Raw genomic sequence first — 23,371 nt, 5'->3', positions numbered from 1 at the left:
TGTAGTATTTCTATAATTACCTACTATTACCAGTGATAGTTACCTAATCATGTAATATCATTACCATGTAAATTCCAGGTAAATACTTGGTAATGGTCGCCCACAATAGTTAGGACCCTGCTGCCCATTGACCATTAGCAGTGGAGACGTGGTGGAGCAGCAGGGCGAAGCTCTGTTCCTGGCTGGAGGTAGAGCCAATATGCTGTGAAAGCAGGATCTGTTTCATGACTTGCCATACGGGAAATGTAGTGTCAATGTTATGTTAGTCTATATCCTTGACGTTCCAGGGATAGGCATAGGTATTCTAACCTCTGGTTGATTTCTGAGGACTATGGTTACCTGGTCCTCAGGTCTCTGCAGGGTAAATCCAGACAGGTAGCTAGACTATCTGTCCAATCAGAGTTTTCTGTTGACTAAAACTACTTCTGAACGTAGACATGTTCCACCAAAACAACTTCCTTCCTGAGACTATGGCCGTGGCTCCGTCTGGAGCTTAGCCCCGCCCAAGACAATTGTGATTGGTTTAAAGAAATACCATTAAACCTGCATGCTTTGGAGGAGGGTCTGGCAAAGCCAGATTAATGTAACACTAATGCTAGATTTAGCAAACTGTGTGAAATTACAGTAATGTGTGTGTAAAAATAATGTCCGGATTTTACTAGTTGCGAGTGAGAATGGGTCGGCAAAACAGGCCTATTACTTAATTTGAGCTAAAATAATTTGACTATTACCTGTTTAACATTGACGTAATAGAAGTTCTCTTTTTACTGTTTCCATTCAAAGTAGCATTTGAAGGAGGTTACTCAATACATTTATACATCTGCTTGTAATGTTTCTTTCTAGGGAGCGCAATAGTGTAGTGTCTCTCCACCAGAGATGAAATTTATATTCTCACAGCTCTGAAAAGTGTATTTTCTCTCAAACTGAGCTGATGGAAGGGGCAAGAAGAAGACACTGAGTGTCCCCACTTAAACAGCATAAGACAATTAAAACTGAACTATGTTCAGTGTTACTATTAAACATCAGCTTTATGGTATTCATATAAAATTGTACAGGACTAATGTGGATGTAGTACTAATACAATTTGATTATTCATTTACTTTATAATGGATTTTTGTAAGATAAAACAGAACTTTGGAGCAATGGAAATATCAACATACTGTATGACTTAAAATCTCATCATGGCATTTAGCGACTGTTATTTCACATTGCCCCCCTCCACCCTTCGTGAAGAAAAGAAAAAGGATTCAAGGAATGTCTGATAATGCATGAATAATTTACATCACAGTACCATAAAACATCAAAATACAACATCTGCATCAGTATGCAATACTGCATACTGATTACTTTATCTGTGAGATAATTTATAAAAAATAATCATATTTATAGGTTTTGGTTCATTGGTGATAAGGGTTGCCGGGACAGACAGAGCTCATATGACATATCAGCTATATATAAGTGGCTGCTATGACCACGATATCCATTGAAACACATCAGGCAGATACCTCTGAGTTGTCGTTAGACGTTAGATAAATATAACAGACAACAACATATATGATGAGTTCAATGCCAACCCGGATAAGCACTAAGGGCCACCAATAAGGTGTTATGGTACAATCTCTATTAATGTTAGATATAAATAATAACAGGTGGTCATTTTCTTTGTCACTATTTTGACATCTTGTCACACAGGTCATGTTCTCTGATATATGCTTAAGATAAATATGTGTATTCAACCCTTTTACATCAAATGTGTGTAAGGAGACAGCCTGTTTCCAAGAGACAACTCTGTCTGACAAGTAAAGTAAAGAAGCGATAGTGTGACAGTGAACGGACTGCCGCCCCCACAAACACCCAGGTTTTGAGCAGAAAACGGAAGCCAATATTGCATATAACTGGCATCATGCACTTTCCCTCCATAAATTATACATGGCCTATCATTGTATCTGCAGAAAGGCAACCTGGATACCCGCTGCCAGAGGAAAGCAGAGGTGGATGAAAAGATGGATGATGCACTAAGTGGAGAGAACACAAAGGAGGGACAAGCTATCTATCAATCTGCACCAAATATGCCACTCACAGTGTGTCTGCAAACACAGCACCAATAATAGGAGCTGGAAGTGCATTTGGTGTTAAATGGACATTTTTGAAAGTACACCCTTTAAGTGGCTGCTCCACTTAAAGCTCTCCTCTTCCCTGTCCTTTCCTGTTCTCTGACTGTTCCACTGTCTCCTGTGTACTCTCTTCCACTGTCTCCTGTGTACTCTCGTCAACTGTCTCCTGTGTACTCTCTTCAACTGTTTCCTGTGTACTCTATTAAATTAGGCATATCTTTTTTTGACAGGACATTAAACATTATTAAAATAATATCCAGAGCATTCTGTTCAATAAATGTAGTTTTGATATAACGAGAAAGACTATTAATACAGTATAATAACCCAGGACTCTCCCATCAACTTGCATTGCCAAATAATAGTTAAAATATGAAGAAAAATTCAAAAGTAAGAGTTTTTGTTTCCCAAAAATAGTTACAACAAAATAAAGATAAAGTTCTGGGCCCTTAAAAGAGGTCAAATAAACAGACAGTAACTGAGGCTCAAAACATAAGAGACTCAAAAATACAACTGACCTACTAACAAAGAAACAAAGGGGACTTATATATTTGCTGATCAGACCAATTTAAACACACAGGGGGAAACAAACAATAACTGCAAACTAACTTCAGAAACAAATAATGACAAACCTACCTATGAATGCATTCCAAATAACATATACTTCTACTTATTTTAACAAAATATACTTTCTATAAAATCTAAACACCAGAATACCTACAGCGATAATAAAGCTACCCCCCAGACATATCAAGCAGTGGTATTGTCCAATTAGTCCACCTCCCCTAGAAAGCTGCTCCTTTTCCAAGCGCCTCTCCATTTAAGCCATCAGACCTGAATCCCTCCCGGGTGTGGACTCCAATTGGTAAGCTCAAAAGAAAAAAAGGTTATATGACAGTATGACCATCAAAAAGTAACTAATAGTGCGTGCTTGCTAAAAGATAATTTCGTATAAATCAAATAAAGTATGATAAACAAGTGTCCTGCAAGTTATTTGTAACTATATAAATGGTTGCAACAAATGAAGATGTATAAACAAACATATCAACTAAACCTAAGGAAAAATATAAGTGCATGAGGTTACCGCTCTTAAGCTGGTTGTGTGGCCATGGCTTTGGCCATCACAATAGTGGTCATAGCAAGTCAAGATGGCACCGCGTGAGTGGCAGCACGTTACAGCAGCTCTGCTTTTTTCTTCATCCCTTTAGTGTTTTTACTGTGTTTTTGTTTTCCTTTGGGTTTTTTTTGTTGTCACATCGACACTCTAGGCAAGTGGGCAGCTATGGATGTTCATATTGTTACATTTGTTGCTTGCCTCTTGCTGTTTTTGGAACTTTTTGGTACGGCTATGGGAAACTCATCCTACAAAGCCCCCTATTCAACGACGGTCCCATTGTTCTACAACCAGGATCAGCTGTTAGCCCTGCGCCACACACCCCTTCTCTGTGCGGAGCGGCAGGAGATTCCGATGGAGTTACGGAGAAGGAGAAGAGGTAGCAGAGCGGGTGTGAAGCGCAGGGAGCGGAAAAGACGGTATAAACCATGTTTACCATCTGTCATCATGAGGAACGTTAGATCTCTCTCCAATTAGATGGAAGAGCTGACGGCACTCACCCGACTGCAGAGAGAGTACAGAGAATGCAGCCTCATGTGTTTTACCGAGACGTGAGACGTGTGTGAACATTCTCCCGACACACACATCACCCTGGACGGTTTCAAACTTTTGAGAGCGGACAGGAAAACAACGGAGAGCGGTAAGAAGAAGGGAGGGGGGATCGCTGTGTTTGTGAACAATAGGTGGTGCCACCTGGGACACATCAGTGTGAAGGAACAACTCCAGACCAGAGACTTGGAGCTGTTAGCATGCGGCCATACTACCTATTGCTGTGACCGTGTACATCCATGGCACCGGCATTGACAGTATGTCACATTAGATCATTGATTATATCACCTTCTGTGTGGAGAACACTGTGTACTCCAAGTAGGTCCAGTGTTTTCCCAACAACAAACCCTGGGTGACCTCTGAGATTAAAGCCTTGTTTAATGAGAACAAGAGGGTCGTTGCATCAGGGGACAGAGAGGAGCTGCGCAGAGTCCATACGGAACTCCGGCTCAGGATCAGGAGGGGGAAGGTCATCAACGGGAGGAAATTAGGAAAGAGACTGGAACAGAACAATGCTAGGACATCTGAAGAGAGGTGCAGACCATCTCAGGCCATGGCAAAGGTGTGGGGAGATACCAAGCCAGTGGAGACAAGGACTGGGAAGATGAGCTGAATCTGTTTTGTAACAGATTTGACTCTGCCTCCTTGTACCCCTCTTCACACCCCCCAGCCCCCTCTTTCACACCTCCCCTGGCCTACACCCCTCCCCTCCTCAGCCTGCCATCCTCAACGACCCTCATCAACAATGAGCTAACCCGCCCGCTCCTCCCCCATCGCCCCGCTCATCAGTTCACCATCCCCCTCTCCCCCTCCCTGAGACTCTCACCTCACTCCATACCCACACCCCAGTCATCCTCCTCCCCCTTCTCCATAACATATGATCAGGTGAGAAGTTAACTCAAGAAGATCAAGGCAAGGAAGGCCCCAGGCCCTGACAGCATCAGCCAAAGTCACCTAAGGGACTGTGGTGTGTTCAGGCACTTATTTAACCTGAGCCTGGAGAAGGTCCCAGCCCTGTGGAAGACCTACTGTGTGGTCCCGGTACCAAAGTCACCGCGCCCCAAGGAGCCAAACCACTTCAGTCCTGTTGCCCCATCTTCTCACCTGATGAAGACCATGGAGAGGATCATCCTGCGTCACCTTCGACCCCTGGTAGGCACACAGTTGGACCCCCTGCAGTTTGCTTACAAGCCTGGGATTGGGGTGGACGATGCAGTCATCTACATGCTGCACGCATGGCTGCTCCACCCGGAGGACAGCGGGAGCACTGTGAGAGTCATGTTTTTCGACTTCTCCAGTGCTTTTAACACCATCTAGCCATCGTTGCTCAAAGTGAAGATGGAGAGTGCCGGAGTGGACCAACACCTGGCCGCATGGATTATGGACTAACTCACCAACAGCCCACAGTATGTGAGGCTCCATCATTGTGTGTCTGACGTGGTGCACTGCATCACAGGTGCCCCTCAGGGTACGGTGCTCTCCCCCTTCCTCTTCACCCTCTACACCTCAGACTTCACTCACAACACCACCCACTGTCACATCCAGAAGTTCTCTGATGACACAGCCGTTGTTGGTTGTGTTTCTGAGGTGAACGATCCAGAATACAGGACGGTCATCAGGGCCTTTGTCACCTGGTGTGAGGTCAACCAGCTTCAGCTCACCACCAGCAAGACAAAGGAGATGATTGGGGGTCTTCATGATCCGCCATTGCTTTTCAAGGACTCTGGTGTGGACTAGCCAGACCTTCCTCTGCAGCGCTGTGGTGGAAGGTCTGGCAATGCAAGACCAAAGACTGTGTAGACCTGAGACACCCCATCTCAAAATAGTTTCCTATATCATGTCCCGTGGGCTCCGCCACAGCCACGCCTCTTTAGGAGACCAGCGGCAGGTCAGAGTGTTAGATTCCAACAGGAGAAGTAATGGGGAAACAGGTTATGAATGGTTCCTTCATCCCATCGTCACCAAAGAAAAAATTGGAGCCATTCCATATGATCCACATATCTCCAGAACATTCTGACACTAAAATGGCATTTTTCAGACGGACACACCAGGAGAAAATGAACTTAGTTTGAGACCTGTTTCTCTCTCCAGACCAATGTCTAGTCTATCTGTAAAGTGTCTCGAGATAACTCTTGTTATGAATTGATACTTTAAATAATTTGAAAAATTTAAATTTAAAAGGAAGAACATTTATTTATTTACAATACATTATTCATTCACAAAGAAAATTGGTGTCCTTAAAAGGTTGGATTTTCCTAATTCTTTTTTAATTGAGACATTAAGATCAATTTCCAAAAGATGTTTTTAATTCCTCTTTTTAATCAACTTTAGCATGGGGGTGTAAACTTTCTAATGCATGTTTACAAACTCCCTCCAAAAATTTGGTCCATCTTTAAAAAAACAAACATTTTCTGCGTTTTTTTGCAACCGTAGCAAACATTTTGAAGTGATTTCACATGGAGAAAGAAGAAAGAAAAGCAACTGTGATGAGGACAAAGGGAGAGGGCAGAACAACTCTTTCATGTAGCCAGGGTGCCAAATGCAAGGAGACACAGGCAGTGCGACAGCCAGCGAGGTAATGTTACTGTCAACAGAGAGAAGTGAGGGATGAAGTTAGGGAGAAGGAGACGGAGGCAGTGATGACAGCAAGCAAAGTAATGTTACTGTTAACCGAGAGAAGCGAGGGATGAAGTGAGGGAGAAGGAGACGGTGGCAGAGCGACAGCCAGCGAGGTAATGTTACTGTCAACAGAGAAAAGTGAGGGATGAAGTGAGGGAGAAGGAGACGGAGGCAGAGCGACAGCCAGCGAGGTAATGTTACTGTCAACAGAGAGAAGTGAGGGATGAAGTGAGGAAGAAGGAGACGGAGGCAGAGCGACAGCCAACGAGGTATTGTTACTGTCAACAGAGAGAAGCGAGGGATGAAGTGAGGGAGAAGGAGACGGAGGCAGAGATGACAGCAGTTTCACACTTTAGATTTTTTTTGTGACAGTGTAATCAGCTCGAGTCACATGGCATCCGATCTGATGTGGTCCAGATCTGTTACAGGTTGGATATTTTAATAATGCAACCTGTCTGGCCAGTCCAGAACCTTGATTTATCCAGGTAAGTTGATTGAGAAACAAATTATCATTTGCAACAACGACCTGTCACGTGCACCCGTTGTCTTGGAGGTCACAGGCTCTTTGGTTAAGATCAGTTTAAACACACTGCTCAGTTCCAACAAGCTGATTGTCTTAATTAAATTAGTATCAACTAATGTGGCAATGGTTAGAATGTAACTGACATTCATAATATACAAAAAGCTTTCAGACCTGAACATCAGAATGCCTAATAAAGCCTAATAAACCACTTTGACTACACTGAGAGAATCAAAGTCCGAGGAAGCAGTTGAATTCTACTGTAATTGCCAAAACTGCACGTACGTAGAGAAATATAAAGGGACCCTTGCACAAAATGTCATAGATCAACAGATTTGATATATAAAAAAGGTACCTACAGTTCAAAAGGAGAAAACAGGGAAGGCTCACTCACTTACAAATGATGTGTGCATTACCTGACATGATGACCTGATATGATACAGCGACGCAATAGCCGCTGCAGTACGGTGTGATTATTTGAGGTGTGATTGATTGAAAAAAACGGGAGTTTTCCCGGTGGGACGGTACTGTTTCGAGGTTGCCTGGCGTGTGGCCGCTGCCCGGTGGCCGCTGCCCGGTGGCCCTTGCCCGGTGGCCGCTGCCCGGTGGCTGGTGGCCGCTGCCCGGTGGCTGGTGGCCGCTGCCCGGTGGCCGATGACCGGTGACCGCTGCCCGGTGGCTGGTGACCGGTGGCTGGTGACCGGTGGCCGCTGCCCGGTGGCCGGTGGCCGGTGACCGCTGCCCGGTGGCTGGTGACCGGTGGCCGCCGCCGCCTGCTGGCAGACCTGCGAGTCGCGTCAGTGTCCACTCTCTCTGTAAAAGTAGAGATCAGCAGCGCCGCGTCCGTGGTCTCAGCTTCAGGTTCATACAGGACGCACTCAGAAGATTAAGTGTGACAATATTAATGTGGTGATATTCCCAGATGATATTAATGTAGCGATATTCCCAAATGATAATAATGGCAGACTGGTCAGAGAATACATTCATGATTTCATTTTCTTGTTGCTTATCCTTCTCTAATAAAGGACAGTTTGCGTTACTCCTTAATATGTAGGCACAATGTTTTTTATTATAGCTTGCATTGGTTTCATAACCTTCTCAATTAGTCTCACATCCCTGGACCAATAACGTGGCCTATATACAGTACGTATGTAGTGTAGTTTACGTTCATCACACCGGGAACAATGCAATGGTTCTTAATCTTTTTATTTTGGTGCGGTCACTTGTCAGAAGAATAAACCATGAATATCGTTTTACATATACTCACAGCGTGTATTGAAGTCACTTACTTATTTTTCTAGTTGTTGTCCCTTTCTGATTGTCCTGTATGAACATTAATTGTAGCCTACAAAGAATTAGATATAGCTTATAGAGATTGGTTCATATGGTTGTAAAACATGTTCTCGCATTGTGAATAAGGGTTTGAAATTAAGCCTAAAGTCCTTAAAGGGTCCATTTCCCGAGGAACATTATTCCCTCTGCTCACTTTTAAGGCAAAGGCTAAATAATAATACATTTTATTTATATAGTGCTTTACATGGTAGGCTAGTCAAAGACACTTTACAGTAAAACCAGCACATTTACCACATAAAAACAGAAACATGAAACTAGCATATTTAAAGCAATTAAAACACAGTGTAGCCTACAACTTTGTAAAATGTGGAGTGACTATAGCCTAAGGAGATATTTTTACACCCTACACATTCAGTCGGGTCCGCTATGGTCTGTTCGGCTTTTTCTCTCCGTTTGATAAGAGCCGTATTTCCCTTTCTGCATATTATATTCTTCACGTCCTTGTTACTTTCCATTTAAGCTGCTGCTCATTGGGTGAAACATATGCCGCATGCGTCTTCTTATTTCTACATCAGTAAATCTGTGATCGATACCGTGGTCTATTTAAGAAAGCCGTGAACGTGCACTTATCCCAGCTATCTACACCTGGCTTGACATAGCTTCACCTGTTCATCCTGGCTCGGCAATCGTGCAACTGATTAAGCCGCGATGAGCGGAACACGCTAAGTCAAGCTGCGCTTTTTCCTTTATCCTGGATATCTTTATTCTACTTTCGTGCAACAGGCCCCCACTCCATTTATTATCCTAAATTAGATGCACCTGTTTGAGGTCGTTAGCTGCATAAAGACACCTGTCCACCCCATACAATCAGTAAGAATCCAAATACTAACATGGCCAAGACCAAAGAGCTGTCCAAAGACACTAGAGACAAAAAATGTACACCTCCACAAGGCTGGAAAGGGCTACGGGGAAATTACCAAGCAGCATGGTGAAAAAAGGTCCACTGTTGGAGCAATCATTAGAAAATGGAAGAAGATAAACATGACTGTCAATTTCCGTCGGACTGGGGCTCCATGCAAGATCTTACCTCGTGGGGTCTCAGTGATCCTAAGAAAGGTGAGAAACCAGCCCAGAACTACAAGGGAGGAGCTGGTCAATGAACTGAAAAGAGCTGGGACCACCGTTTCCAAGGCTACTGTTGGTAATACACCAAGACGTCATGGTTTGAAATCACGCATGGCACGGAAGGTTCCCCAGGTTAAACCAGCACATGTCAAGGCCCGTCTTAAGTTTGCCAACGACCATTTGGATGATCCAGAGGAGTCCTGGGAGAAAGTCATGTGGTCAGATGAGACCACAATAGAACTTTTGGGTCATAATTCCACTAACCATGTATGGAGGAAGAAGAATGATGAGGACCATCCCAAGAACACCATCCCTACTGTGGAGCATGGGGGGGGGGGGGGTAGCATCATGCTTTGGGGGTGTTTTTCTGCACATGGGACAGGGCGACTGCACTGTATTAAGGAGAGGATGACCGGGGCCATGTATTGCGAGATTTTGGGGAACAACCTCCTTCCCTCAGTTAGAGCATTGAAGATGGGTCGAGGCTGGGTCTTCCAAGATGACAATGACCCCAAGACCACAGCTAGGAGAACCAAGGAGGGGCCCTGGAAGAAGCAGTTCAGGGTTTTGGCGTGGCCTAGCAAGTCTCCAGACATAAACCCAGTAGAGAATCTTTGGAGGGAGCTCAAACTCTGTGTTTCTCAGCCCAGAAACCTGATTGATTTAGAGCAGATCTGTGTGAAGGGGGGGGCAAAATCCCTTCTGCAGGGTGTGCAAACCTGGTGAAAATCTACAGGAAACGTTGGAAACAAAGGCTACTGTACCAAATATTAAAATAGATTTTCTCAGGTGTTCCAATACTTATTTGCAGCTGGATCACACATATAAATAACTATATAAAAAAATTTAAAAAAATTATACATTGTGATTTCTGTATTTTTCTTTTTAGATTATGTCTCTCACCGTGGACATGTACCTACGATGACAATTTCAGACCCTCCATGATTTCTAAGTGGGAGAACTTGCAAATATATATATATATATATATATATATATGGGCGTGTGGATCTATGTCTATCTATGTCAGATCTAGTTTGACTGTGGGGCACAGGGTTGTTACAGAGGAAAGCGTGGAGTGTGTTTCCTCTCCCCCAAGAGAGAAAACCCCAACAAATCAAAAAATGCCCACGGGCCACCTGGTGGAGGAAACGCTCATCAGCCTTCATAGGCAAAGCACTAATTAAAGACACAGCTGAGTGCATAAAGTCCTACATCCGTGCTGACTTTTGCATGTCAGTGCTGATTTTATTACTGCATACTGTAAACGGCCAGATGCTGGACACGTTTGACACAACAGGGTCTCACGGCAGTTCCTGAAATGGTCACGTTATTTTTCAGACACGTTTGTTGTTTTTCTCAGGGTGCGAGCATACATTTTAATCCAATGTATTTAAATTTCTCGTTTTTTCATCTAGAAGCATTTATTAAGAGGGCGGGTTTAGAAAAAGAATAACATCACACGGCAGGACACGATCCGTGGTCTCTGCGGGACATGTGACAACATTGGGACGGTGTGTTTAGGAAAAGAACACGGGTCGCGGGGGCAGCAGCTCCATTAGGGGACCCCAAACTTCCCTTTCCCGAGCCACATCAACCAGCTTTGACTGGGGGATCCCGAGGCGCTCCCAGTCCTGTTTGGAGATATAATCTCTCCACCTAGTCCTGGGTCTTCCCTGAGGCCTCCTCCCAGCTGGACGTGCCTGGACCACCTCCCTAGGGAGGCGCCAAGGAGACATCCTTGCCAGATGCCTAAACCACCTCAACTGGCTCCTTTCAACGCAAAGGAGCAGCGGCTCTACTCCGAGCTCCTTTCGGATGACTGAGCTTCTACCCCTATCTCTAAGGGAGACGCCAGTCCCCCCTCCTGAGGAAACCCATGTTGGCAAAGCTATTCTGTTTTTCATTAACAATTGTTATTTAAAAACATATCAATCAGCAAAGCTTCTTAAAACTTCACAATATAAAGAGAAGGCTAGTCTAGGGTTTATAATATTGAGACTGAACCCCGGAATATCAGCTAATCATAACGTAGACTGACCGTTTAATCTAACCAGCGAGTAGACTGCAGCTGGCCCAAAGAAAAGCAATTGCACCGGTGTGGGTAAAAAATTATTTAGAGTTGGGCTGCTCACTTATGAAGAATACAAATTGCAATCCCAATTATTTTTGTCAAAATGTCTGGAAAGATGTTGCATTTACTGAACTTAAAAAACAGTGAAACAGAAAAACAACAACATTGCAAACACCTTGTGTCGCCCGTAGAGCTCGGTTGGTAGAGAAGGCGCCCATATATGGAGGTTTTCTCCTCAACGCAGAGGACCCAAGGTTTGAGTTTGACCGGCGGCCCTTTGCTGCATGTCAACCCCCCCCCCCCCCCCCCTTCATGTTTTCAGCTCTCCTATCCAAATAAAGACCAAAAATAATCTTTCAAAAAAAGGAAATTTCCCTTAATATTTCCCTGCCAAACTTTTTAAATAATATAAAAAACATGTGCACATGTTGGTTCAGTGAGTTTAGCCTTTAGAGTGGTGAAATTCATAACACAAGACAAATTATGACTTTCCTTGCAAAACAGAGTGTGCAAAATTATTGTTTTGTGATTGAGCCAAAATTTAAATGAATCAAAATTTGATTTAATTGCAAGGCCCAACACAACATTATTCCACAGAGGGAGGGGCCAATTTGTTATTTCATTAATCAAATATACATTGTAATGATTCATACAACCAAAAATACTATTCTGCAAGTACAAATATATGTTCACTCAATTTAGTTAGATTTGCACTCTAAAATATATTATTAATTATTGTTCATAAATTATGCAACATAGCTGATTTTCCACAATGTTATAAAGAAAAGAAATGCCGATCAGTCAAATATTAGATATTTAAATAACTGTTTCCAAACAACAGCCATCTGGTAACAAGTTTCTTCTTCATGTTTTAGTGACCTGAATATTTCCCAGCCATCTTTACAATTATCCATAGTATTATCTGTGTTCATTTTGAAATGATTGAAAACTAAAAAAACAACAGTTGCAGCAACTAGAAGTTATTCAGGCCAGAGCAGTTGTTGAGTGGATGCTGGTTAATGCGACGTACCCTAATATCACTAGCTAGCTGGCAAAGGAGGAGGCCTGACTCCGCCTGGCCCCGGCCTGGCCCTGGTCTGACAAGGGTTAGGGTGGCTGCAGCCGCTGCTGAAGGTCCAAAGCATGTGTGCACTCTTTGTGGCGGGGGTGCCACGGTCGTTTGTGGACGTTAACGAACTCCATTTCTAATCAACGTTAAGATTGTGTTGCGTTGCACATAACGTTTGCACCAAATTACAAACAGCTGACTCGTGACTTAGATTCCAAAACATTTCCAAAGCATCCAACATGGGAAAACCGCTCAAGTTCCAAACCCCGAGTTCATTGCGTACACAGGAAGCCAAGTAAGAAGTAGATTGGATGAATGATTCTTGAGATATTTGAAAAGACACAAACACGCACACACACACGCACGCACTTGCACGCACGCACAGACGAAATTAGGCCCACCAGGTGTGTGATTTGACATTCCAATTCACTATTGGTCAAAAGATGAATGACAGTCCAGCTGACCAGGCATCAAGTATGGCTTTCCAGTTCAATAAAGCAAGGACTGCCATCTCACTCACACATCACATGACAATGTTAAATGGAATCATACCAAAGCATTGTATGGCTCACGACTATGGCTATATGCTATTTGCTGAAAGTCACCCAAGCAGAAAGCACAAAAATAATTGTGAAACGTGATTAACTAAAGATACAACAGTGGCATCACACATCACAGATGAGTGCAGGTTGCAAAACAACAGTCACTAAGTCAGCTGGAAACTTCACAAACTGCAACAGCCAAGTCTCACAGGCCTATATACAAAATATGTATATTATCTGGTCAAACGGTCACAACAGATTATATTAGCCTACTCAATTTACAGATAGCATAAAAGCTCTTACCTTTAGAAGTTCTTCTTTTATAGCTACTTTCATTTGCAGGATCAAATCCTCAAAGTCCAGGTCCCTCGTCACCTGTCATAACTTGTTCTGTAGTGCTGAGGATCGCATCTCTGTGCTAAAGCTAACGTGGCCGGGTGGGTTCAGGGGCAGAACAGGCGCACATGTAGCCTACTGAGAGGTTTATGCCTCGACGCATAGTTTACACGACGATTTCTGCATGTCTTCCCCTCTCGCTCCCCTTTCTCACCTAGCTGTCCTATCAAAAATTAATCTTTAAAAAAGTAACTCTGCTAAAGGTAACGTTAGCTACCTGTTAGCTGTGGCTGAGCTTAGCTGGTAGAAGGCTAACATTTGCTAGTGCCTCGACATCCTCATCTTCATCATTCTTGGCTCTTTTAAAAAAAGATATGTCTTACAGCCGCTTCATTCCCTTCCTTTTCCACACTTTCAGTCGCTGATCCACCCAACCTGACCGAGGATCTGTTACAAACTCTCTCTCATTCTTTCAAACTCGCTCTTAGAAAACTGATCTTGAATCAGTGAACAACCTGCCCACCCACCTTTACCATTGGCCAATCTACACAGTGCATGCGGCCCTCTCCCTATCATCCAACAGACATATACAACAAAAAATGACGAGACTTCACTTTTTGTAAACAACTTTTTTTATTCGGATTGGGTAAATACCCAGACTTGCATGGGTCTCTGGGCCTGTGCCCATAATGCTAATTGGGTAATCTGGGCTTGCCAATACACAATAACTAAATACAAGGAGACTTTAATTCACATCACATGACTGAAGGATACATACAGGGTGAGAAAGCTGTTTTGAATATGCATCAATTAATTTAGTCTCCGTGCAAACTAAAGGTGACAGTGTTTTTTTCGCTAAACTTTGCCAATTTTGAGGCAGCCTTGGATCTCTGAGCCGACTATTCTTCTTACAGGAACTAGTGCTCATGCACTTTACTTTTAAAAGGAAAGCTGATGATTCTCTCAGCCTTTATTTAAGAGTATCACACAGAAACAGCACACTGGAAACTTTCTTATGAAAGGAAGTGATTTTTAAGTGACTACACTGGGAATCAGGCACCTACAAAAGTCAAGGATTTCCACCCATGGAACATGACGACAGTTGTGTGTAGGCGTAAAAAGATTGAAGCCACTAGAAATAAAGTACACTCACATTCTCCATCAGTGTCTCTCAGAACTTTTTTATTTCCCATGCATAGTTTGGATAAGAGTGTAATGGAACTGAAATGAAAAAAAAAGATAAGAAAATAAAAGTCTTGACATTCATTGTGATTTTCTCCATTTTGGACATAAGAGGAATCATTGAGAAAACATGTCATCAACTAGAAAATGCCAGGGTTAAAATCTTTCAGAAAGACCTTCAAGGTGACGGACTTTAGATGGGGAAAAGTTCTGAATAACATAAATAGATTACAAAAGAATCCCTAAAACTAAAACATTCAGCACATTTTTATACAACACAGTGCAGTTAAAGTTAGTTCAAAGGAAAAATTCCAGCACTCGGTTCCTCAATTTGTGACTAGTTGACATGAATCTGACTTTCTTCTTCTTTTGAACTGAGAGAGATAGGCCGGCACTATTGTAAACACTTAGTAGAAAGACGGGTCTGGTACAGTGCTGCTCCAAACCAAAACAGAGCACACAAATCAACCAGCAACTTTGAATTATGTTTTAAAAAATCCTACACTTTTACATTTGGGTTCCAGTTTTGGGAATGGACAGATGGGGTGAACGATCAATGAATGAGGAGCTCACATTGCCACAGTCACTATAACACTTTAATATGCTGATATGTCAATGTTATGTTTACAGCTTGTTCCGTTTCTTAGAATTTGGGGGAGGAAAACAACTACATTTGTTACAAATTCAGCATCTGAATGCAATCTTGGCTATTGGCAGATTCAACTAAAATGAAGTCAGGGCCCCAAACGACTTACTGTACATTTGTAACGTTGCATTATATTAATAATAATAATAATAATAATAAAAATAATAATGATTAATTGAAAAAAAAGCATTTCACAGTTCTAACTAACACTGAATTGCAACTGCAACAGCAGCATGGGAACATAGCGTCCGCCTATGTGTGCATGAGTGAGAGAGCAATAACGTAAGAGCGGAAAAGCATAGTCTCTCTCTTACACACATCAAGTGGGTATTACATACATGCTTACTCTATCTACTGTGTGAGGTGTGGTACTAAGATGTGACTATTCCTAGCTATCCCTTCATTGCCGGACAGAAACACAATAATTTAAAAGAAAAAGAACATCTTTAAGATGTGTATTAGACACCAAAGCATTTTTCTGTTGTTGTATTCCTTAGTATATGTATGAAATGGCAGTGTGCAACAAATAATGTTAAGCGGAGTGTCCGTGATGGTCATACTTTGCATTGCATGGAGGCGGATAAAGCAAGATTTGGATTTTGTAACCTAAAATGTAAAGGCTACAATGTTCTCAAAAAAATATAACATTTATTTAACATTTAACGTTCTCATGTGAAAAGCTGTTAGTGAGGAAACTGTTCTAACCTAATTATGTTGCTCATCAGCAAGGTACAAGGGGGGATAAAAATGAACATTGCTGGTTTTTCAGACCTCACCATCAATTAAAGACTACATAAAGAGATAAACCAATTGTGACACAATGTATCACAAAATGCAAATGTAATAAAGTTCAGTGGGATCTCAGTGATTACTGTAAGAAGATATTATATATCTACACTTAGAAAATACACTTCAACACACCCAGTTCCTTCCATCAGTATGAAAAATATACAAATAAAAAACACAAGTACTCTCAGACACCAGGTAGGTAGTTTTCTGTTGACATGAAATCAGTGAGGACTAAACGATAAATATTTCACATTTTTTTCTCCCTTGCATTTTAAAGAAAAAATACAAATTTGTGTATATGAAAGAAAAGAAGAAAAAAAATGTCCATTTTGAAATATTATCCTTCAGTAATTAGTAACATTGATACCACATATTTGTTTTTCAGCTAAAAAAACGCTTTAGCTTCTCTAGTAAGCAAAAAAGAGCCAGTGTTGAAACCAAAAGCATTATAGAATTCTTTTTTTCAGACATCATACACTATGCACAGATAATAAAAACATTAACAATGATCAAGTCTTTTCCACACAAGAGAAACGATTCCTCCGTTTGGGTCTGGAACATTAAGAGCTCAGGAGAAGACTGGAGATTCATCATAATAATCCTCATCATCATCCTCATCATCATCCTCATCAGCCTGTATTATCAGCAGTCCAAAATGCCTCCAACAGTCAGAATCTAGGTACTGACAGTTGTACAATGACACAAAAGAGACAGAAATGTTTTAATGCCCTCATGATGCAACATATTGGGAGTCCTGGGAGTGGTAGATGAAGTTGAATTGGGGACTGGGATAAGGAAGCCAGATAGTGATCTAGGGAACAAGGGCACACAAGTGTGTGTAGGTAGCATCTGTCTCAGCTCTTAGTGTACTGCAAACTTTGACCCATTAGAGAAGAAACATGAGTTAACGTATGTTAGTAACACCACCTGCAAATTCTGCTCTGGAGCAGTTGGGCATCAGGCCCTGCCAGGTGAGTAACAGTCATTCATTGTCATTCATGGCCATGCCAGCTGAGCGCCATTTTGGCGACAAAAAGCCTCCACTCAGAAACAGATGAAAAAGTGAAATGCTCAGCTCACTTGACATGTTCGGCACTGTGGGAGGAGCAGTAGTATTTTTTATGAGCAATGAATGTGGAGAGGCTGCTGAACTTGATGTTGCAGAGGCGACAGAAGCGGGAGTTACCGTTCAGGACAGGGGAGATTACTGTGGTTTTAGGGCTGCCGATTGGGGCAGGCTGGGGCGTGGAGGCTATGATCGGGACAGCCTTGTCTGGAAGATGGGAGGAACCCACCGCCTCCTTCAGGACCTCAGGCACAGGTGATAAAGTCAGAGAGGGAGCCCTTGAGGGAGACAACGGCAGAGGTGAACAGACCGAAGGTGACCCAACCCCACCTGAAGGGCTGCCGTTGACCGGTGGGGAGACAGGAGAAGTTGTATCACTCCTTGTTTGCCCGTTGATGGGGTCTCTGTGAACACGAGAGACCAGTCTGGGCTGGCTGGTTGGGGTGTTGGAGGCTTTTGCAGCAGGTCCATCGCTGGGACTAAGGCTGGGGCTGCGACTGACTGCAATGCCTGGCTGGGGTGGCTGAATGGTCACAACCAGACCGTGGGTAGTCTTGAAGTGCTCCATCAGGTCACTGGTGATGAGCCTGTTAGGGCAGTATGGGCAGACCACCTGAGAGGAACCAGCGCATACACCTTTGGCCCCAGCTACTGGGCTGACTGCAAGTGTGGGGGTTGTATTTGGACAAGATGTGGAATGAGAGGCTGGTAAGGCAGAAGGGGGAGAACTGGATGATGTGCCTTGAGCCTGAGTTACCCACTCGGCCGGTAGAGCTTTAGCCTCCATAGGGTGCAAAAGCTCGGGCCGCTCCTGCTGAGGCTTGCTTTTGGGAGAGGTGGAGGCTGATCTCTTGAGCTTATGAAGCTGCTCCAAGGTGTGGGGCTGGAGGGTGGTGGCAGGGCAATAGTAGGTTTTATGAGCCAGGTAGTTCTCAATGCTGTTGAAGCTGATACTGCAAGCGGTGCACTTGTGGTAGTCAGTAAGAGGCAGGGCAGGGAGAATACTGCTACTGCTACTACTGTGCCGTGTAACCTCTCTCAGACGGGGTCTCTTGCTGAGGTCAATTGGGCCATCTCCTTCAGAGCTGGAGCTGGCGACCCCGCTGGGAGAAACTTCTTGCTTCACTGCCAAGCCCAAAACAGAAGGGGATGGCGCAGAAGCAGCAGCAGTGGCTGCAGCAGCAGCAGCTGCGGCATTGGCTAAGGCTTCAGTTCTGGCCATGTGAATCTCATACATCTTCTTCCTCTTGCGTGTGCGGATGGGCTGGGGAAGGAAGGTTGCTGTGGTGGTTGCCTTGGCCATGTGTACAGCTCGATGGTTGGATGGGTCATGGCGTGACGCGCAGTAGAAGCGTTTGTGAACAGTGTAGTTTTCATGACGACTGAAGCGAATGTTGCAGGCCACGCAGAAGGTTCTATTGGGATCGTCTTCTTGGTCCTCTGCAGATCCACTAGCAGGACTTTGGCTACCTTCACTTGCTCTTCCTCCTCCACCTCCACCTCCTCCTCCTACACTTCCACCTCCACCTTCCCCTTCAGAAGAGGACGATATGGCCTCTCTCACCACAAGGTTTTCAGTCTTCACCTCCACTATCTTCCTGGATTCTGTTACTCCACTTCCTGCAGAGGGTTCCGAGTCAGTAGGAGAAGCAGAGGCTGCTCTACTTGCTGCTCCACCCTGAGGAGATGCAGACAAGCCATGTGCCCCAATGGAAGGCATTGTGGCTGGGGCTGCATCCCTTGTTGGTCCAGGGCCTGAAGCTGAGGTGGCACTCTCTCCATGGTGTCTACTGGAGCAGTACAGCCTCTTATGTGCATAGAAGTTGTTAATGTTGTTGAAGGTGATATCACACTCAAAGCAGGTGGCTCCTTTATGAGGGGGAGTGGCTGTGGATGTAGGTGCAGTCGGTCCAGATGGGAAGAAGGCTGCAGGGTTGTTCTGAGGAACTGCCTGACCCTGTTTCAGACGGCTATGGACCATCTCTGACATTTTAGCCAGTATCTCCGAGGCCTGAGGCAAAATGGCTGCCTCAGGATTAAACATGTACTGAGGCAAGAACATTGCTCCTCCAGGAAGAACTGACCCTGTACATCCCAAATGTGCAGGGCTAGAACCAGGGGTGGGACTAGTAGGTTCTGGCTTCACAGATGCGGTGGCCGGACTCTTTGGAGAGGTTAATGTCTGACTGGACGATGTGGTAATTTGCTCCTCCTTTGTCTTCCTTTTTGCTTCTTGATCTCCCTCCTCTTCACAAAGCTCCTCTACCTCCCCATCCTCCTTTAACTCCATTTGCTCCTCTTCAGTCTCTGAGTCTGAATGAGGCTCCTCTTTGATCTTTAGGTCAGTGGTTGTGACATTAAGAGGACTGCAGTCTCGAGGTGTGGCTGAGCCGCCATTTGCACCGGGGCTGGATGAGACTGGCAAAGGGACACAGGCTAGGGGCTCCCTTTCCTGGGGAGACAGCTGTAACTGGGGGTGGTCAACTGATGATGGTGTACTTTGGCGAGGGGTGGGACTCCTTTCAGCTGGGACCCTAACCTCTAGATGAGTTCGCACATGCTGCTGAAGCTGGGCAGGGGAGTCAGAGTTGTGACCACACACTTGACACTTCAGCACCACACCCGAGTCTCCTGGACTGAGACCTGAAGAAGAGAGTCAAAATCAGTGACCTATAACAGTAGCTTACATTTGAATGGTTTGGGAATGGAAATATTCAAGTTTGGTCGAGATTTAATTTGATCCACAAAATTGATAATCTTGAAAATCAGCTGACATAATGATATATGTTACCAGTTGAAAGGGGCAGCTTTGGAAGTCCTGGCCCAGGGGAGTAGACCTCACTGTGAGATCCAGGCTGGCAAACCATGTGGCTGGTGACCAGATGGCTGTAGAGGATGTCCCTTGTGGTGGAGACAAAGCCGCAGCCATGACACACCCCGTTTAGAGTGTCCGTGTGGACCTTAAGGTGGCGCTCACAGTTTGCTTTTGTAGTAAAGGCTGACAGACAGATGAGACAGACAAATGGACGTTCACCTGTGGAAGGACCAAGAGGGACAATAAGTTAGAGGGTCAAAGAGTGAGCTCATCTACCAGACATTCAAATGAACTGGCTGATGAAGGCACAGTAGTCAAGTAACAAGGTAGGTCTCAATGTTTTGATCCTATGTCTATTTGGCATAAATATACAGTTAGTCTTGCTCTCACCACTGTGGGTGCGCATGTGGATCTCTAGTGAGCTGGCACTAGGGCAGCTCTTGTTGCACTGTGGAAAGGGGCAGATGCGTTCATTGGGATAAGACTCCTTGGGCTTGTCTTGTGGTGGAGACGAGGCTGCGGCTGGCTGCTTCTGACGGCTAGCGCAGTAGTACATAAGGTGCGCCTGCAGGTTCCTCTCACTTCGGTACCAGATTCCACAGTCCTTGCATGGGAAAATGTCCTCTGAAAGACAGCAGAAATCACTTTTAGAGTTAGTTGACTGAACAGAAACCCAAAAATGCATGGTTTGAGCAACTTGATGAAAAGCACCACTGATCAAATACAGACATGTTTTGGTTTAGATGTTCAACTTCAAGTATATAGCATTTTTGTTCTAATTTTAATCTACTAGTATTTACCTATACCCGTATTCTGAAGACGTTAATATACATAAGGCATGTGCGTGTATCACATGAACAACATTTCAGAAATCAATCTACAACTCTAACAGAAAAATAGAAACACAAGCACACCCACACACACTAAATTGCTATGAGTATCCAAGGCAACAGGAAGCTAATTTTCATATCTTATCATCTGGGTTATCTTTAATAACATTACAATTATTTGCTGCAGTGTTACCAGATACCAGATCTAGGAATGAGTAAGGATCTAGCATGATTACCAATGGCCACACCATGTGTGTGTTTAGTTATCACCTACAGACATCAGCAGAGCACAGGGCCCAAGGGAAAATTGATTGAGTGGCTCTAACAGGAGAGTTAAAGAACTGCAATACCATCTTGTGGCCAAAGACATCATTGCAACTGACAAATGCTAAATAACAGTAGATGGTTGCAGCTTATTATGCAGTGATCAGTATAACAATGCTTGAATAGAAGATGTAAAGGCTGACAAGAAGAAATTTGTGTAGTATAAACGATTAAAAGGAGATACTGTTTTTGATGTAATACTTAGTGGGCCATATCCCATATGTCTTGTACATTGCAAATACATATTCCTAAGGAATTATCTTGAGCTTCGCATTTATACTATGTTACTTGTGTTTCTAGGATTTTTTCATACCACAAAATACAGCCAAATCAAAAATAAAATTCCAGGGCCTGTGTGTAATGTGTGTCTGTATGTCTTTTTATTCTTCTAGCCCCTATTATATAAACAAAAAAGCAGCTATACTGCTAACAGATAAATAATATATACTGTATGTTCAAGATTTAAAAGAAAAACTCACTATTGACCACAGCAGTAGCCAAGATGGCGGCCATGCCAGCTTGCTGTGGGAGGAGCTGGATTTCTGAGCGCAGTGCCGGCGGGTACAGTAACTCCTCCTTCACCACAGCTTGTTTCTGGGTGACAAAGCTGAGTGGAGGAGAGAGATGGGGGGAGGAGGAGGATCCTGGAGGAGGTAACAGGGAAGCCAGGAGCCTGTCACCAGCCCCAAGTTCTCTGGTCACTTTACAGAACAACTCCTCACCTGAAAACACACAAGCTTGGGTCACATTTGGAAACAGACAAGGCACATCCCTAGTGTGGTAAGCTATGGTAACAGCTCAATTTTTGTTTTCATATGACCAATACAAATAGGATTAAAGGAGTATGGGAGAAGGAATTATCAGTGACTATTTTTGAGAAGACATGGGAGGGTATTCGCAGTTACGCTAAAAAGATTTCCATCCATACTTGGACAAAAGTAGTCCAGTTAAAATGAATCCACAGGGTGTATAGATCTCCTAATAACAGGCATTCTTTCAATCCACCACTTTCTCCTCTGTGTCTTAAATGTAAAACAGAAATAGGTACCATACGTCACTGCTGATGGTCTTGACATACATTACAGAAATATTGGTCTGACATATTAGAGGAATAATAAAGATTATTTGGAAAGGATTTAGAAATGGATCCATTAACACTGATTTTTTGGCCTTCCAAGTACACATATACCTACTACAAGTGGCAACAGGTTATATAACATTCTTAGTTTTGCTGTAAATAAATGTATAATTACAGTGGAGCTCTTAAGGGTTGGTTTAAGGTTATATTGAAATTGATTCCTCTTGAAGATTTAACAAATATAAAACATCACAAAGCGGACCAGGTTTGTTTTACAAGGTCTGGCAGCCTAGGACCTGACAATTCTTTGATAATTACGCAAGGAATACCCTGAACTTAGGCTCTTGTGACCTGTGATGTAACTTAATATTTTTTTTATTTAACCTTTTTTTATTCAGGGAAGTTTCACTAAGAGGCAGCCTCTCTCTGCAGGAACGCCCTGATCCCATTCCCACGGGCCCACATTGATACCTGAAGCTGCCCAGTAAACCCCAGTCTGACCTGCTGCCACTGAGCAGCTCCACTGGAGCTGTTGGAGGATAAGGGCCTTGCTCAAGGGCACCTCAGTGGTGGTAATGAGGAAGGGAAAAGCGCTGCTCTTTAACTTTCCCCACTCAGCCACCAATAAATCTCTGTTGACATGAGCTTTATTTTGTTTTTGTTTTGTTTTTGCTTGTTAGCATTGTCTATATCTTTGTTTGGTGTCATTATTATTGTTCTTGTGTAAAATAAAACCAAATAAACACACAAATACAAAACCAATACATATTGTAAAAAAAAAAAAAAGACTGATTCTTTTTGGGGTGGGGGTTGCAGAGAGAGTGGAGACATTTTGAACTGTAGTAGCAGGAAACGCAAATATGGAACTAATATTGAAGATGACTTTATCACATTCCAGTGTCCAAGTTAGTCCACATGAGCAAAGCCCTGGAAGTGACGCACCTGAATGGAATGAAGCTATCCTTGGGGATTAATCAGGCCTGAAAAAGGACTATTCAAAAGATGGTACCTGGTTGGGAATGAGGGTAGCACTAGCAGGACAGCTGGTAACATTTAACATTAACCCCCATATTTTGCATTTATAATCAGTAATTAAACAGTTAATTCATTTTTATAACATACTACAATGTAGTTGTAAGCAGATATAAGAACATTTAGGTGTTTATTAATGTAAAAGTAAATTTGTCAACTTCTAATATGTTTTAATATATTATCATTCATAATCACCAGCCTCCAATTCTGGGTGCCTATCGTTGTTGATATTTATTTCTGAATACAGATGCTTTGTAGTG

At 43.4% G+C, this 23,371-nt stretch overlaps 1 protein-coding gene across 4 annotated transcripts in view; it reads right to left on the bottom strand.

Annotated features, from left to right (window-relative positions):
* Window positions 1-2,513: 2,513 nt before the first annotated feature.
* The window catches only part of zfpm1 (zinc finger protein, FOG family member 1), a 124,468-nt gene continuing 103,610 nt past the window's right edge, over window positions 2,514-23,371 (bottom strand). For 2 of the 4 annotated variants that reach the window (XM_034878659.1, XM_034878661.1), the window contains 4 exons: window positions 21,481-21,723; window positions 20,238-20,471; window positions 19,824-20,066; window positions 15,070-19,675 (listed from right to left, as the gene is read on the bottom strand). In XM_034878659.1, the coding sequence (XP_034734550.1) occupies window positions 17,043-19,675; window positions 19,824-20,066; window positions 20,238-20,471; window positions 21,481-21,723 (3,353 nt within the window). In that variant the 3' untranslated portion in view covers window positions 15,070-17,042. Of the gene's footprint in view, window positions 2,654-10,456; window positions 10,468-15,069; window positions 19,676-19,823; window positions 20,067-20,237; window positions 20,472-21,480; window positions 21,724-23,371 lie in introns of those variants that run through there. The other 2 variants (XM_034878660.1, XR_004657565.1) reach the window with 2 other exon arrangements.

Source organism: Etheostoma cragini, chromosome 8 (genome assembly GCF_013103735.1).
Source record: "Etheostoma cragini isolate CJK2018 chromosome 8, CSU_Ecrag_1.0, whole genome shotgun sequence".
Lineage (NCBI taxonomy): Eukaryota > Metazoa > Chordata > Actinopteri > Perciformes > Percidae > Etheostoma > Etheostoma cragini.
Note: the sequence above shows the minus strand (reverse complement) of the source record. Positions and strands in the feature narration are given on the sequence as shown.